The sequence below is a fragment of the Dama dama genome, chromosome 9 (assembly GCF_033118175.1).
Source record: "Dama dama isolate Ldn47 chromosome 9, ASM3311817v1, whole genome shotgun sequence".
NCBI lineage: Eukaryota > Metazoa > Chordata > Mammalia > Artiodactyla > Cervidae > Dama > Dama dama.
The window spans coordinates 11133370-11146645 of NC_083689.1; the positions used below are offsets into that span (position 1 = coordinate 11133370).

Consider the following 13276-nt stretch of genomic DNA (forward strand, 5'->3'; position numbering starts at 1 on the left):
ACTCCGTGCCCTGTGATGACCTAGATGGGAAGGAAATCCAAAACAGAGGCGATGCATGTGTGGATGTATCTGATTTGTTTTGCTCTGCACCAGAAACCAGCACAACGTTGGGAAGCAGCTATTTTGTTGTTGTTCTTGAGTCGCTGAGTCATGTCTGACTCTTCATGACCCCATGGACTATAGCCCGCCAGGCTCCTCTGTCCATAGAATTTCCCAGGCAAGCACACTGGAGTGGGTTGCGGTGCCCTCCTCCAGTAAAAATTAAAAAAGAAGAGTGTTCCCATTCCTAGTTCAGGGTGAGGGGAACGGAGAAACACCTTGCCGCTCCTGTGCCAGGGGAGCTGAAGGCAGCCCCGTCGCGCCTCCCGCTCTCAGTCCGGTGCCCCTTCCTGCCCGTTGCAGGCGCCGTGAGAGCTAGGACGGGAAAGCCAGCCCCTGACGGCCCGATGGTCGCGGGAGCCGACGGGCGCGCTCCTGCCTGCTGTCACCTGTGGCGGCGTCAGGCTGTCCCGTGTGGTACCCGCACACAGTGGCGCGTCTGCCCGCACACACTCGGGGTGGCCGTGGAGTGAGCAGGGAAGGACAGCATCGCTTCGCACAGAAGCCTAGCATCTTGGGCTTCCCCGGTGGCTCAGTGGTGAAGAACCCACCTGCCGATGCAGGAGACACAGGTTCAGTTCCTGACTCAGGAGGACCCCACACGCCTTGGAGCAGTTGACCCTGGGCTCCACAGCGACTGAGCCCATGGGCCCTAGAGCCCGTGCTCAGCAGCAAGAGAAGCCGCCGCGGTGAAAGCCCCAGCACCGCAGCGGAGGGGAGCCCGAGCAGCAGCGAAGACCTAGCACAGCTAAAAATAAACAAACAAAAGTTTTAAAAAAAAACTTAAAAAAAATTGATCCACATCATAAAGAAAAAAAAAAAAAAGCCCAGCATTTTGTTTGCTCCGGGTGATGGGGGCTGCCCTCTCGGTTGCCAGGCCTGCACCCCACGTGAACACACTCTGGGCGTGGTGGTGTTGGCATCTTGCTGCCTGTTTATCTCCTCCTGCCTGGTTATTTATTTGTTTCTCTTGAGGTGGAATTCATGTAACACAAGCCTAACAAATTTGCATAGCACAGATTAGCCATCTTAAAGTGCACATGTCACTGACCTGCAGTTGGTTCAGTGTGTTGTGCACTCACCACCTCCATGTAGTTTCAGAATGTTTCTGTCACCCCAAAAGGAGACCGTGTCTGCCATTTCCCCCTGACCCAGCCCCTGGCAACCTCCAGTCTGCTTTCTGTCCTTATGGACTTAGCCACATTGCTTGTTTCTACTGATTTTATTTTTAAAAATAAGTGTTACTGAGAGGTATAATGAACATACCACAAAACTCACCCATCTTAAATGTAGAATCAGATGCATTTCAACATGTGTGTAGTCAGATGAGAAAGAAAACATTTGCACTGTCCCTAAAGGTCCCCTCGTGCTCCTCCACCCCGTGCCACCAGGGCTCTGGCAGCCACTTTCTGCCACTATAGTTTTTCCATTTTCTAGAATTTCATGTGAGTGGTGTCAGTCAATCGTGGGTTTTTTTTGTTTTTTTTTTTAATGGGAGTTCTCTCACTAAGCATAGTGTTTATTCATGGGGCTTTTTTTCCTTCTCTTTCCGAAACACCTCCCAGATCCATTCGGCGGGGATCCTTTCAAAGAAAGTGACCCATTCCGTGGCTCCACCCCTGATGACTTCTTTAAGAAGCAGACAAAGAGCGACCCGTTTACCTCAGACCCGTTCACGAAAAACCCTTCCTTACCATCAAAGGTGAGTGATCTCAGGAGGGCCGCTTTCCGGTTCCTGCCCGTCTGCATGCTCTCCGTGTATGAAGGTAGCCCTTCCCACCCCCCTTGGACCAAGTCAGGGCCTCCCTCTCTCAGACTGAGCTTGCTAAGCCTGGCAAGTGAGAGCCGTCAGAGGCCGGGCCATTCCCTGGGAGCTGGCGAGAAGGTCCAGCCTCCTTCCTGGACGGCACGGTGACCGTCCCTGCTGGTCCCTGCAGAGGCTTGCCCTATGAAGCCAGGTGTCACGCCCAGCAGTCCAGTGAGCCCGCATCAGGATGGACTGTGTCCTGAGCGGCTGTCACCCCTCCATCCCTTTTGGTGCCCCTCTCCTCCAGCTCAGGCCCACTGGCTGGGTGCTCTGCTTGGCCACTGCAGCCCCCAACAAAGACGAAACAACGTGGCGCGCTCCCACTCAGCTCCCGGCTGCCCCTGAGTGCCCAGTGCTGATGGGACACTGGCATCAGCCTGCCCCAGGGGGCCCCGCCGTGGCAGGAGGGGATCCGGGGACACAGCCTGCTGCACTGAGAGCTCTCCCCTGCCCTCAGCGAGCAGTCAGCCATGTGTCGTGTACATTAGGCCCAACAGACTGGTTTAAATTGGTGTCAGCAAGGATTTGAAAAGCAGAAAATTGACTTTGTGATGGAATGAGAATTTTGTGTCTGAGTGAGGGCCATGTGTAGCTTTCCTGCATGCTCTAGGCTGCATCTCTGTCCTCATTTTACCCATGACTTGGTTTTTCACTTGTCCATGGACCTACTGGTCTGCAGGACTAGCCCCAGAGCTCTTTGAAGGCAAGGGTTAACCTGGAACATTTCTGTCTCTGAGACCCGTTGTGAGGTCCCCCTTTCATTCCTAATGTTGGTGGTCTGAGCTCTCACCTCTGTGTTTTATCAATTTTATTCATCTTTTCCACAAGCCAACTATTGGCTATGTTAATTTTCTCTCCTGTTTGTTTTCTGTTTCACTGATTTCTGCTCATGATTTCCTTCTTCCTACTTTGCTCTTCTGTTTCTGACTATTTAAGATCCAACCTTAGGTCATTGATCTTGGATCTTTTTTTCCTAATGTAAGTGTTTAATGCTGTGTATTTCTGGACTTCCCTGGTGGCTCAGTGGTAAAGAACCCACCTAGCCACTGCAGGAGACACAGGTTTGATCCCTGGTCCGGAAAGATCCCACATGCCGCGAGGCAGCTGAGCCCGTGCACCGCAACTATTGAATCTGTGCCCAGAGCCCAGGAACCATAACTACTGCAAGCGCCTGGAGCTTGTGCTCCACAACAAGAGGAGCTCCCGCAACGAGAGCCTGCACACCGCAACTAGAGGATAGCCCGCATTTGCCACAACTAGAGGGAAGCCCGCAGAGCAGCAGAGTCCCCGCACAGCCAAAAATAAATAAAATTATTTTTGTAAAAAGTTACGCGTTTCTCTTCAGGCACTGCTTTCGGTGCATTCCACACATTTTGACATGTTGTATCTTCATTGTCGTTCAGTTTGAGATATTTTTCAATTTCCCTTGTGAATGCTCTGTTGAACCATGGATTATTTAAAAGGTATTGTTTCATTTCGAAGTACTGCCCCCCTCCAGGTATTTTATAATATTGGTTTCTAATTAGATTTGTTGTTATTAGAGAACCTATTTTGTATGTTTTCAGTCCTTTTAGATTTATTGAGACTCGTTTTATGGTCTTTGTTGGTGAATGTACAGGGTACAGTTGAGAAGAATATCTATTTGCCATTGTTGGGTATAATGTTCTGTAAATGCCAGCTAGGTCAAGGTGGTTGTTCTGAAGGTCTATTTTTTTTCCCCCCCATTTTTTTTAAGGGGACCACGCCCATGTAGCTTGGGGGATCTTAGTGCCCCAACCAGGGATGGAACCTGGGCCACAGCAGTGAAAGTGCTGTGTTCTAACCACTGGGCGGCCAGGGAATTCCCCCTTTCCTTTTTTTTAAATTGAAAGTTTAGTTGATTTACCATGTTGTGTTAGTTTTTAGTGTATACTACAGTGATTTAATTATACATATATATATATATATTCTTTTTCATAGTCTTTTCCATTATGTTCTATTAGAGGACTGATTGTCTATTTTTAAGGTGTTTATTTGTTAGCTCTACCAGTTGCTGAGGTGTTAAAATCCTCTCCTATGATTGCAGCATTGTCCATATCCCCCCTTAATTCTGTCAAGTTTAGCTACATGTATTTTGAAGCTCTATCAGTTGCCTACATATTGATGATTGTTGTATCATCCTGATGCAGTGACCTTTTATCTTTAAAAGGGTTCCATTTTTCTTCTGGTGATAATCTTTGTCTTAATTTGTTTTTATCACATTTTAAAATATCCACCTCATTTTTCTTATGCTTACTCTTTGCATGCTTTTTTTTATCCAATTAACTTTGAACCTATCTGGGAGTTGAAGTTGATGTCTTTTGTGTTGAGCATGTATCAACAGTTGGGCCTTGCTTTTCTGTAGTCTGGAAATCTCTGTTTTCTAAATGGAGTATCTAGTTCATTCACATTTAATGCAGTTATCAATATACTTAGATTCTTCTACTATTTTATCATTTACTTCCTTTTATTCTCTGTGTTTTATTCATCTGTTTCCCTCTGTCTTCTTTTGGGTTATTTGCATGTTTTCTAGGATTCCATTTTGTAGTACTTAATGGCCTCTTTTAACTATACTGTTTTTTATTATTTTTAGAGGTTACTTTAGGGATTGCCATTTTCACACTTAGCTTTTTGTAGGCTACTTGGAATTAATACTGTGTCATTTGCTGAAGCTGAAGCTCCAATACTTTGAAGACATGATGCGAAGAGCCGACTCATTGGAAAAGACCCTAATGCTGGGAAAGATTAAAGGCAAAAGGAGAAGGGGGTGGTAGAGGATGAGATGGTTATATAGCATTACAGACTCAATGAACATGAATTTGAGCAAACTCTGGGAGATAGTGAAGGACAGAGGAGCCTGGCGTGCTACTGTCCATGGGGTCGCAGCAAGTCGGACACAACGACTGAACAATATCAACAAACAACACTTAATGTAAAATGTAAAAAACTTGCCATCATGTAGATCTATTTATGCACCCACCCCTAAACAGCAGTGTCTCTGTTATAGTTGTCCTATGAATGTAACACGTCTAAATATATTAAATGCCTTAAGACAGTGTTATAATAATTTTTGCTTTAAGCCACTGTATCAGTTTTAAACCAGTTTTAAAGTCAGTTTTAAACCAGTCAATCCTAAAGGAAATCAGTCCTGATTATTCATTGGAAGGACTGATGCTGAAACTGAAACTCCCAAGACTTTGGCCACCTGATGCGAAGAACTGACTCATTGGAAAAGACTCTGATGCTGGGAAAGATTGAAGGCAGGAGGAGAAGGGGATGACAGAGGATGAGATGATTGGATGGCATCACCGACTCGATGGATGTGAGTTTGAACAAGCTTCGGGAGTTGGTGATGGACAGGGAAGCCTGGCGTGCTGCAGTCCATGGGGTCACAAAGAGTTGGACATGACTGAGCAACTGAACCAAACTGAACTGATCAGTTTTAAGGTTGAAAAAGGTAGTTCTTGTTTTCACCCATATAGTCCCCATTTCTCAAGTTCTTCATCCCTTTCTCAAGGTCTGATTTCCCCTCCATTATCATTTTCCTTCTGCCTGAAGAACTTACATTAGCCCTTGTGATGCAGGACTGCTTTGTTTTCATCCTTGAGTATATTTGTGCCCAATCTAGTATCATTTTCCCTTTTGGCACTTGTAGGATGTTGTCCCACTGCCTTCTAGTCTCTGTTGTTCTTAATGAAAAGTTACCAGCCTTTCAGATCGTTGTTCCCTGCATGTAACATGTTCTTTTCTCTGGTTGTTTTAAAGAACCTCTCTTTATCTTTGTTTTTCAGTTTGTGTAGGGTCTGGATATAGTTTTTATTTATGGTGCTTGGGGTTTGCTGAAGTTCTTAGGTCTATAAATTAGGTCTTTCACCAAATTTGGTATGTTTTCAGCCATTATTTCTTCAACAGTTTTTTCTTTTTTATTCTATCTTTGTGGGATTCCAGTTACACAGGTGTTTATATTATCCTCAATATCCTCAAAGTTCCCTGAGGCCCTGTTTTTCTTTTTTTCCCCTCTCTCTTTTTCCATCAGATTGTGTAATTTCTACTGATTTATCTTCAACTTCACTTACATTTTTGTCATTTGTTGGTTAGCTGATCTACTGAAGCTTTTATTATGGGTATTGTACTTTACAGTTTTAGAATGTCCATGTTTCGTCTGTATACTTTCCACTTCTCTACCAGGATCTCCTATCTTGTTGTTCATCTGAAGTGTATTTACCTTTATCTCATTAAGCCCAGTCACTGCTGCTGTAAAGTCATCCTCGTCTGAGAATTCCAGTATCTGGGTCACCTTGAGATCATCTCCACTGATTGTCTTTTTCCCTTGAGAACCACATTTTTCTTGTCCTCTGTATTTTGAATAACTTAGAGATATATCCTGTGTGTTGTGAGTACTCTGTTGTGGAGACTTGATTCTGTTGCGTTCTTCCAAAGAGTGTGGATGGTTTTGTTTCAGTAGGCAACTAACTTGGTGAGACTCACACTGTAGTCTCTCCCTGTCTGGCCTGTGGTTTCATTCCTGTGGCCTTAGCTATAGACTGCTCTGAGTCTGCCCACCCACACACAGTGTAGGGGTCAGCTTGAGACCCGGGCAGAGCTTATCATGGAATTTGGGACTCCCATTCTCTGCCTCTCCTTTCTAGACCCACCCTCCTTTTTTAAGCTTTGGAAAAGATAGTCTTTTAATAACTGTTTTATCACCATGTTAAGTCAGGCAGTTACAAAGTAGTTAGAAATTTCTGAAAGGATATTATTGTTAAAAAAAAAAAAGAAAAGTTCATTCTTAAATAAATAACATCCAGCACTTCATTGGGACACTGCTGTTCAAAAGGCCCTGGCCAAATAACTCCCAAATAAAACACAGCCCCAGGTTGTTTGCAGCCATGTGGGGATGAAGCCACGTGCAGAAGACGAGGCCTCTAAAGGAGGACACGATGTCAGGACCCGTCGGGGCCCCTGGCAGTACTCAGCGCTGCCAGCCAGACTCCAAAGAGGGAGTGCAAGCGGGTTTTTTTCTGGGATACTCTACTTGAATTATTGTTCAATTAGTCAACACAGTAGGTCTTCATAAGAGAATAGTTGATTAACATGATAAGGAGGTTACTTAACATTCTTTGGATTATATTGTTGTAATTATGGTTAGTAAATTCCAAGAGTCTTAACAAAAAGAGCCTGCATCATTTGCAGGTATGAAGATAGCTTAATTCTCCACTGGGCTTTTTGTTTTTTGCTGGGCCACATCCCTTTTTCATGGCTGTGGCTGTCCTGGGATTCCCACCTCTGAGCTGCAGTGCAGAAAGGCAGTGAGTTTTCTTTTGGAGTCCGTAGCCTCTCAGTATTCTCAGACTGTAGCTATCAAGATGGAAAACCTGGGAGTTCCCTGGTGGTCTAGTGGTTAGCATTCAGTGTTTTCATGGGCCGCGGCCGGGGTCCAGTCCTCGGTCAGGGAACTGAGATCCCACAAGCTGAGCAGTGGGCCAAGATAAAACCTGGAAAACCCAGCCTTGTACTGTTTTTTTACTACCAAATTTCAGTTCTCTTCCCAAGTCTTGCTGCTTTGATTCACTTCCTAGGTCTTTAGGTGATTGCTTTTTTTCCCGCCCGGTCCAGAGTATTTGTTGGTATTACATGCAGGAGGGGTTGGTCTGTTGGACTCTGCCAGGATTAGGTTTAAATCACTGTGTCCTCCCCATGGCCAGGGAAGATGTCCAGAGAGTTTGTGGTTTAATGAATGGGTGATGGGCACAGGAACTGCTTTTCACTCTCTCCTCTCTCCTTTTCCCTCAGCTCGACCCCTTTGAATCCAGCGATCCTTTTTCATCCTCCAGTGTCTCCTCAAAAGGATCAGGTGAGACCGATGGCTTCTTTTACTTCTCTTCCCTGGGCACCAGAATGGCCCACCTGTTCCAAAGCTGGTGTGTCCTCAGCGTTTGTGTCGTTAGTAAGTAGCACCCAGATCCTTGCCCGAGGCAGTGTGGCCCACGCCACGGCCCTCATCTTCCTGAGCGGGAGCAGGCATCTGCTGGGAAGGAAGCTTGGCTGTAGGGATTAATTCAGTAATAACACCGACATATTAGTTACTCTTTACACAGTCTTCCTTAAGAATGTTTGGTTCGTATGTTTGACTTTTTTTCCTAAATAAATCCAAAGTTCTGTTGAGTCTTGTGCTGTGGGTGCTGGATTTGAGGGACCCTCCCTTCACAGCATAAAACCCTTAGGTGTGCCTCTAACGGAGGGGAGCGTTTGCGGACTGCCTCCCCCGCCCCACCTTGCCTGTGGGAACAGGCCCCACTTGGTACTGCTGCCTTGCCTAGCATCTTGACTTGTTACAGAGCTTGACTTCATAGGTGGGCTTGTGGGCTACTCCAGGAAAATCACACCACCCACCGAAGGAAAAAGCTCAGCAGAAATCCCTGCCCACAGATGCCCTCCCCACGTGAGCCGTGTGCATGGCAGTCCCCTCCCTCTCACTCCCCCAACCTGGTCCAGCAGGACAGACACCAGGCCCTGTCTGTCCTTCCACAGGGGGCTTGTCACTCCTTCCGTGACTGTGAATGATGCTGGCTGGCAGCCCAGCCACAGGGCTGAGTGCCCCTAGCTCGCGTGGCCGCAAACTGTCTGGCTGAGCTGCCAACCACAAGCCAGAGTGGGCTGGGCAGCGGGTGGGGGGGGTCCTGGTTGAGGACCTGCACCCAGAGTCAGCACCCCGCAAGCAGACGTGAGCACCCTGGATCTGCCCTGGTGCTGTGGAGAGCTGAGAGAGGCACTTGGGCTTGCCCCCAGGAGGTGTGTTCCGTGAGCACACTGTTAACTGCCTCTCCTGCTGCTGCTTGCAGGTCCCTTCGGAGCCTTAGACCCCTTCGGAAGTGGGTCCTTCAATAGTGCCGAGGGCTTTGCCGACTTCAGCCAGATGTCCAAGGTAAACCTCTCCCATGGAGCCTCTGCCTCCGCAGTGTGCCTGTGCTGTGGTCGTGGTTGTGGTCTTGTCGTGGCTGCCAGACATAGTTGTTTCATGCCACGTATGTATTTCCTTGGCATCTGTCCAACTCTGAAATGCGAAATGCACGCTCACGTGACGTCGTGAGTCCGCGGACAGGGTCTACAAGGTGTCCGTGGCTGTGGCTGGACCCATTTCCCTTCCTCCAAGTGGCGCTGCCAGAGCCGAGTCCCCCCTGCCCAGGCATAGGCGCAAGGGGCTCCCTTCTGCCCTCACTGGTGTCTCACGGCCGTCAGACCTCAGGTGATAAAGTCGTCCCAATGGCCAAACAAAGCAAGAAGGTTTTGGGCACAGGGGGCCAGGCCTGGCGTGCAGCCCGTGAGGCCGGAACTGGGGGCCATGGGCCCACATGCAGGAGATATGTCTGCAGCTGCCTGTGGGCAGAACCCAAGAAGAATGTGGAAAGCGAGGGCTGGGCTCAGTCGTTGAATAAATACGCGGGTGCAAAGTAAGCTGTTCAGGAAGGCCTGTAAGTCACTCCTGTTTGGCCTGGGCGGTGTCTGCGCAGCCATAATTACCTGAACTGACTGCAAATGTAGCCCCACACGTGGTGTGATCACTCTGTCGAGAGGGGCTTGAAGGAGGTGTGGCTGGAGAGCTAAATCTTTAACATAGCAAGAAGTCCATTGGGAGAGACTGTCCAAAACAGAGCAAGCAATAAGAGTAGAAGCCCATGACTCTGAGGTACATTCCAGAAGAAACTGCTGAGAAGCTGAAAACGTTGGCCATGGGGAGCTGATCTGCAGCTTCTGTCCTCTGTCCTAACCTTCAGTGTCCCTTGGTTTCGAGTGCAAGCCCGGGTTAACAGGAGTTGAGGGACGTGTTCGGTGTGTGTGTCTTGGCCTCGTCGGGAGGGTGGGGTCCCCCTTCAGGATATAGAACCGGCTGCAGCACAGCCTGTTGAAGCCCCCGTGTTCTCCGTTTATTCCTCCGGTGTTTTCCAGCCGCCTGCTCCCGTCCAGGTGGCCCGGGCTCCATGGCCACGGGGGCCCTGGTGACCACATGCAGATACAGTTCCTGTCCCTGCTCTTCCCCTTAGCTGGGGGGTGGGGGGTGGCTGGAGGAGGAACCCTGGAATGTGTGGGAGCAGGCACCCACAGCCCGGAGTCCCCTACCGCCCACGCCCTCGCACCCCGCATGCCAGCTCCTCAGAGGGGCATCCCGCCTGGTTCACTCAGCCCGAGGGGTGCACAGCTGTCTGGGTGCTGAGTGCTTGTGGTTAGCGACGTGTGATTGTGGCATGTGGCTTCCAAGAAACGTTTGAGGTTTTGTTCAGGTTTTCAGAGAAGCGCGTGAGTGTAAACTGTCGAGGTAGCAAATCTAACTCCTGGCTGGAGGCAAAGCATCTGTTTGCCCATTGGCTGCCGCGGGAGGGAGCCTGGGGGTGCCAGGGTTTCCGTCTTGTCTCCGTCCAGTGCCTGGAGGGAGTCACCCTCCTATGGGAACTGGGACGCTGATGGTCTGGGATCCGCCAGAAGGGGCCAGAGCCTGAGATGTGCCTTCATGTTTACGTGTCACTGTGTGGCTGTTACACACACTCTTCGAGTGGAGCTGTGTGTCCTTGGCTTATGTCCCTGCTTTGTGGGCGGGAAACTGTCCCCTGAAATGAAGAAACCTCTGCCACATGGGGGCGGCAGCCTCCAGGGAAGGGGCTCACACTGTGTTCTCAAGCCAGCACAAGTGGGCCCTCTCCCTCGGAGTCAGGGGAATGAGGGTGAGCAGTGCCCCCAAGGTGGGCCCAGGGGACGAGGACGAGGCATGATCCGAGCCCTCTGCACCAGGGAGCATGGGAGGCTGCGTGGAGTGGCCGCCTGCTCCAGGCAGCGCCCACCTGTGTCCCTGCTAGCGGCCCGAGCCAGGACGTTCAGAGCCTGGCCCTTCCCTCTTGGCGCCCGTTCCAACCTAGAGTTGCGTTTTCCCTCTTTTATTCCGCTTTTCCTCTCCTTGATCTCGTGTCCTGGATCAGGCCACACACACGTGCACTTGTGACTTTAAAGCCAGCGCCCCTTCCTGTTGGTGGCACTGGGCGGGACAGGGCTGGCTGGGGCCGTGGAAAGTTTGTCCGGCTGTCTGTTGTTTGTTTCCACGATCCCATCAGCTCCTGATCTCATGCCACTTGCCCAGCTCAGTTCAGCGCCATAACCTCGTAGGCCTCTGTTTTTCCCTTTTGGTTCCCTTTCTGTTTTTCAAGAATAACATTGTGTGTATAAATAAAATGCCGAAGGAAATGAAAGTAAAGTGGCAAGAAGGTGTTTTTTTTAACTGCTTGGGTGTGTGTGTGTGTGTGTGTTTTGAACATCGCTGTCTTTTCTCCACCTGAGTGGGGTGGGGAGGCCATGCAGGCTGGCGCCCTTTCTTAACTTCACCCAAAACTGGTGTGTGCTCCCCTCTGCCTGGCCGTGCTGGAGGAGAGAGTGCCAGTCTGAATTCCCTGGATTCCTCTGGGAGTTTCTCCAGGTTTGCGCCCTTAGTTGAGGTCCCCTTGTACCTGAGGCGATTTTTCTAGGCAGTATTACCTTGCGTTAAGAACACCTTCCCCAAAATAGATCTCAGAGCATCTGAGAATAAAAACAAGACTCCAGCTTAATTATTTCACCCCTCCCACCCTAGGGTTAAAAAAAAAGCCAAGTATGAAATACTTGACTGCCCTTTGTCAGCCCATTTTCAGTTGTTTTTCAAGCATGCATTTCTATTTAGGGCTTTTTTTTTTTTTTTTAAGTTGAGGGACATTTGTTTTAAGTCAATTCTTTAAACTATAAACCTTTTAGAGCTGCATCTTGTATAGTAGCTTTTCTGTCTGTGCGTTTTCCTTCTTTTTTTTTTTTTTGGAGCACACTTCACTATAGCCCAGCCAGAGAGCCCCTACCGGCTTTACTGAAACCCTTCTAAAAATAGCAACTTTCCCTGAAGCCGTAGCCTGAGTAGGAACCAGTCAGGTCCCAGAGGAGGCTTCTTGGGAAACTTCAAGTCATGAAAGTCAGGATTCGGAAATGACGCAGGCTTTTTGGTGTCAGAAGTGATAAAACCCCCTGCTGTGGGCGAACTCTTTCTCCCTGGAGCGGGTCCACCAGCCACGCAGTGGGTTTAGACAGCTGAGGGGGCGGAGAGTCGGCTTGGCCCACCGTGTCCCCAGCCAGCCGGGAGGCTCAGCGCAGCACGCGCTCCGGGGTGCGGTGCACAGCCTGGGTGGATGAGGGCCTCGCCGTGAGCCATGCAGCTCTGGGGCGGGGGGCGGGTGTCCCTCTGCACCCCTTCCTCAGAGCTGGCGCATACCCAGCTCCCAGGACAAGAACGGGCCCACGCAGGGGCCTTGGGAGCTGGTCACGCCCCCTGTTTGCCAAGAAATTGGTTTTGGTTCTCGCCTGCCCGTCTCAGGTTGTGGCGAGCGCGGAGAGCGCTGTCAACCCAGGGCATGTCCTGGGAATGGCAGAAGCAAAAGCAGCTGTGCGCGCGCTCCATCTCCTCAGCGGCTGCTCCGTCTTCTTTCCCAAACAGCAGAGCCTAACCCACTCACTTAGAGCTGAGCTGCAGGTCTGTGCTGCACTGTGGCTGTCCGGCTCGCTCCATCTGGGAAAGGCTGTGTGGATGATAGGAAGCAGCAGAAACTGTCGGTGGCCAGCGGGCATTTGCAGATTCTTGAGGGCATCCAGGAGGAGCCTAGTCACCTGCACATCCTCGGCATGATGCTGCTTGCGCTGTCTCTGCTGATGTGGTCAGGCGCCGGGTGGAGCCGCTTATGCATTCTCTTTCGACTTCTCGCCCCAGCCCTGCGAGCGCGGGCCAGTCATGATGGTCATTTCACAGAAGAGGAAACAGAGGCACGGAGCCGGGAGCCGGGCCTCCGGGTCCCACCCTGAGGTGCTGTGTGGTCAGCAGGCCATGTCTCCTCCCAGTTCTTAAGCTTCCCTGCATGGGAGATGGAAGGGGTGGCCGGAGGACTCTGTCCCCAGGCCCGTGGGACGATGTGATGAGATGGATGGAGCACAGAATGGATGTCTCCTACCCTGGGGGCCCTCTGAGGTTCCGGGGAGGAGCCGGGGTGCCCAGCAGTCTTGGCTGAGGGTGCCGCCGCCCTCTCCAGGCCCCCTCCTTATCTCTGTGGACCAGCCGCCTCTCTCCCACCTGAGAGAAGTATCTGAGACTAGGTACCTGGGACAGGGGTGGCCGAATCCGTGTCCCCGTGACCACAACCCCGTGACTGATGCCTGCCCTTCTCCACACTGCTCCATCCACGCGTGGGAACCCGGTGCCTAAGGAAGTCCCCAAAGTGGGCTCCCCTGACCCTGCTCTTCCTTCTGTCTCTGACTGGCCCCCCACCCGCGCTGGGGAGAGCACTGCAAGGGCCCGCC

At 50.3% G+C, this 13276-nt stretch overlaps 1 protein-coding gene across 8 annotated transcripts in view; it reads left to right on the forward strand.

Annotated features, from left to right (window-relative positions):
• Positions 1–13276, forward strand: part of EPS15L1 (epidermal growth factor receptor pathway substrate 15 like 1) — a 106077-nt gene that overhangs the window by 67809 nt on the left and 24992 nt on the right. For all 8 annotated transcript variants that reach the window (XM_061149962.1, XM_061149959.1, XM_061149960.1 and 5 more), the window contains 3 exons: positions 1665–1801; positions 7718–7778; positions 8767–8849. In XM_061149962.1, coding sequence (XP_061005945.1) covers positions 1665–1801; positions 7718–7778; positions 8767–8849 — 281 coding nt within the window. The remainder of the gene's footprint in view (positions 1–1664; positions 1802–7717; positions 7779–8766; positions 8850–13276) is intronic.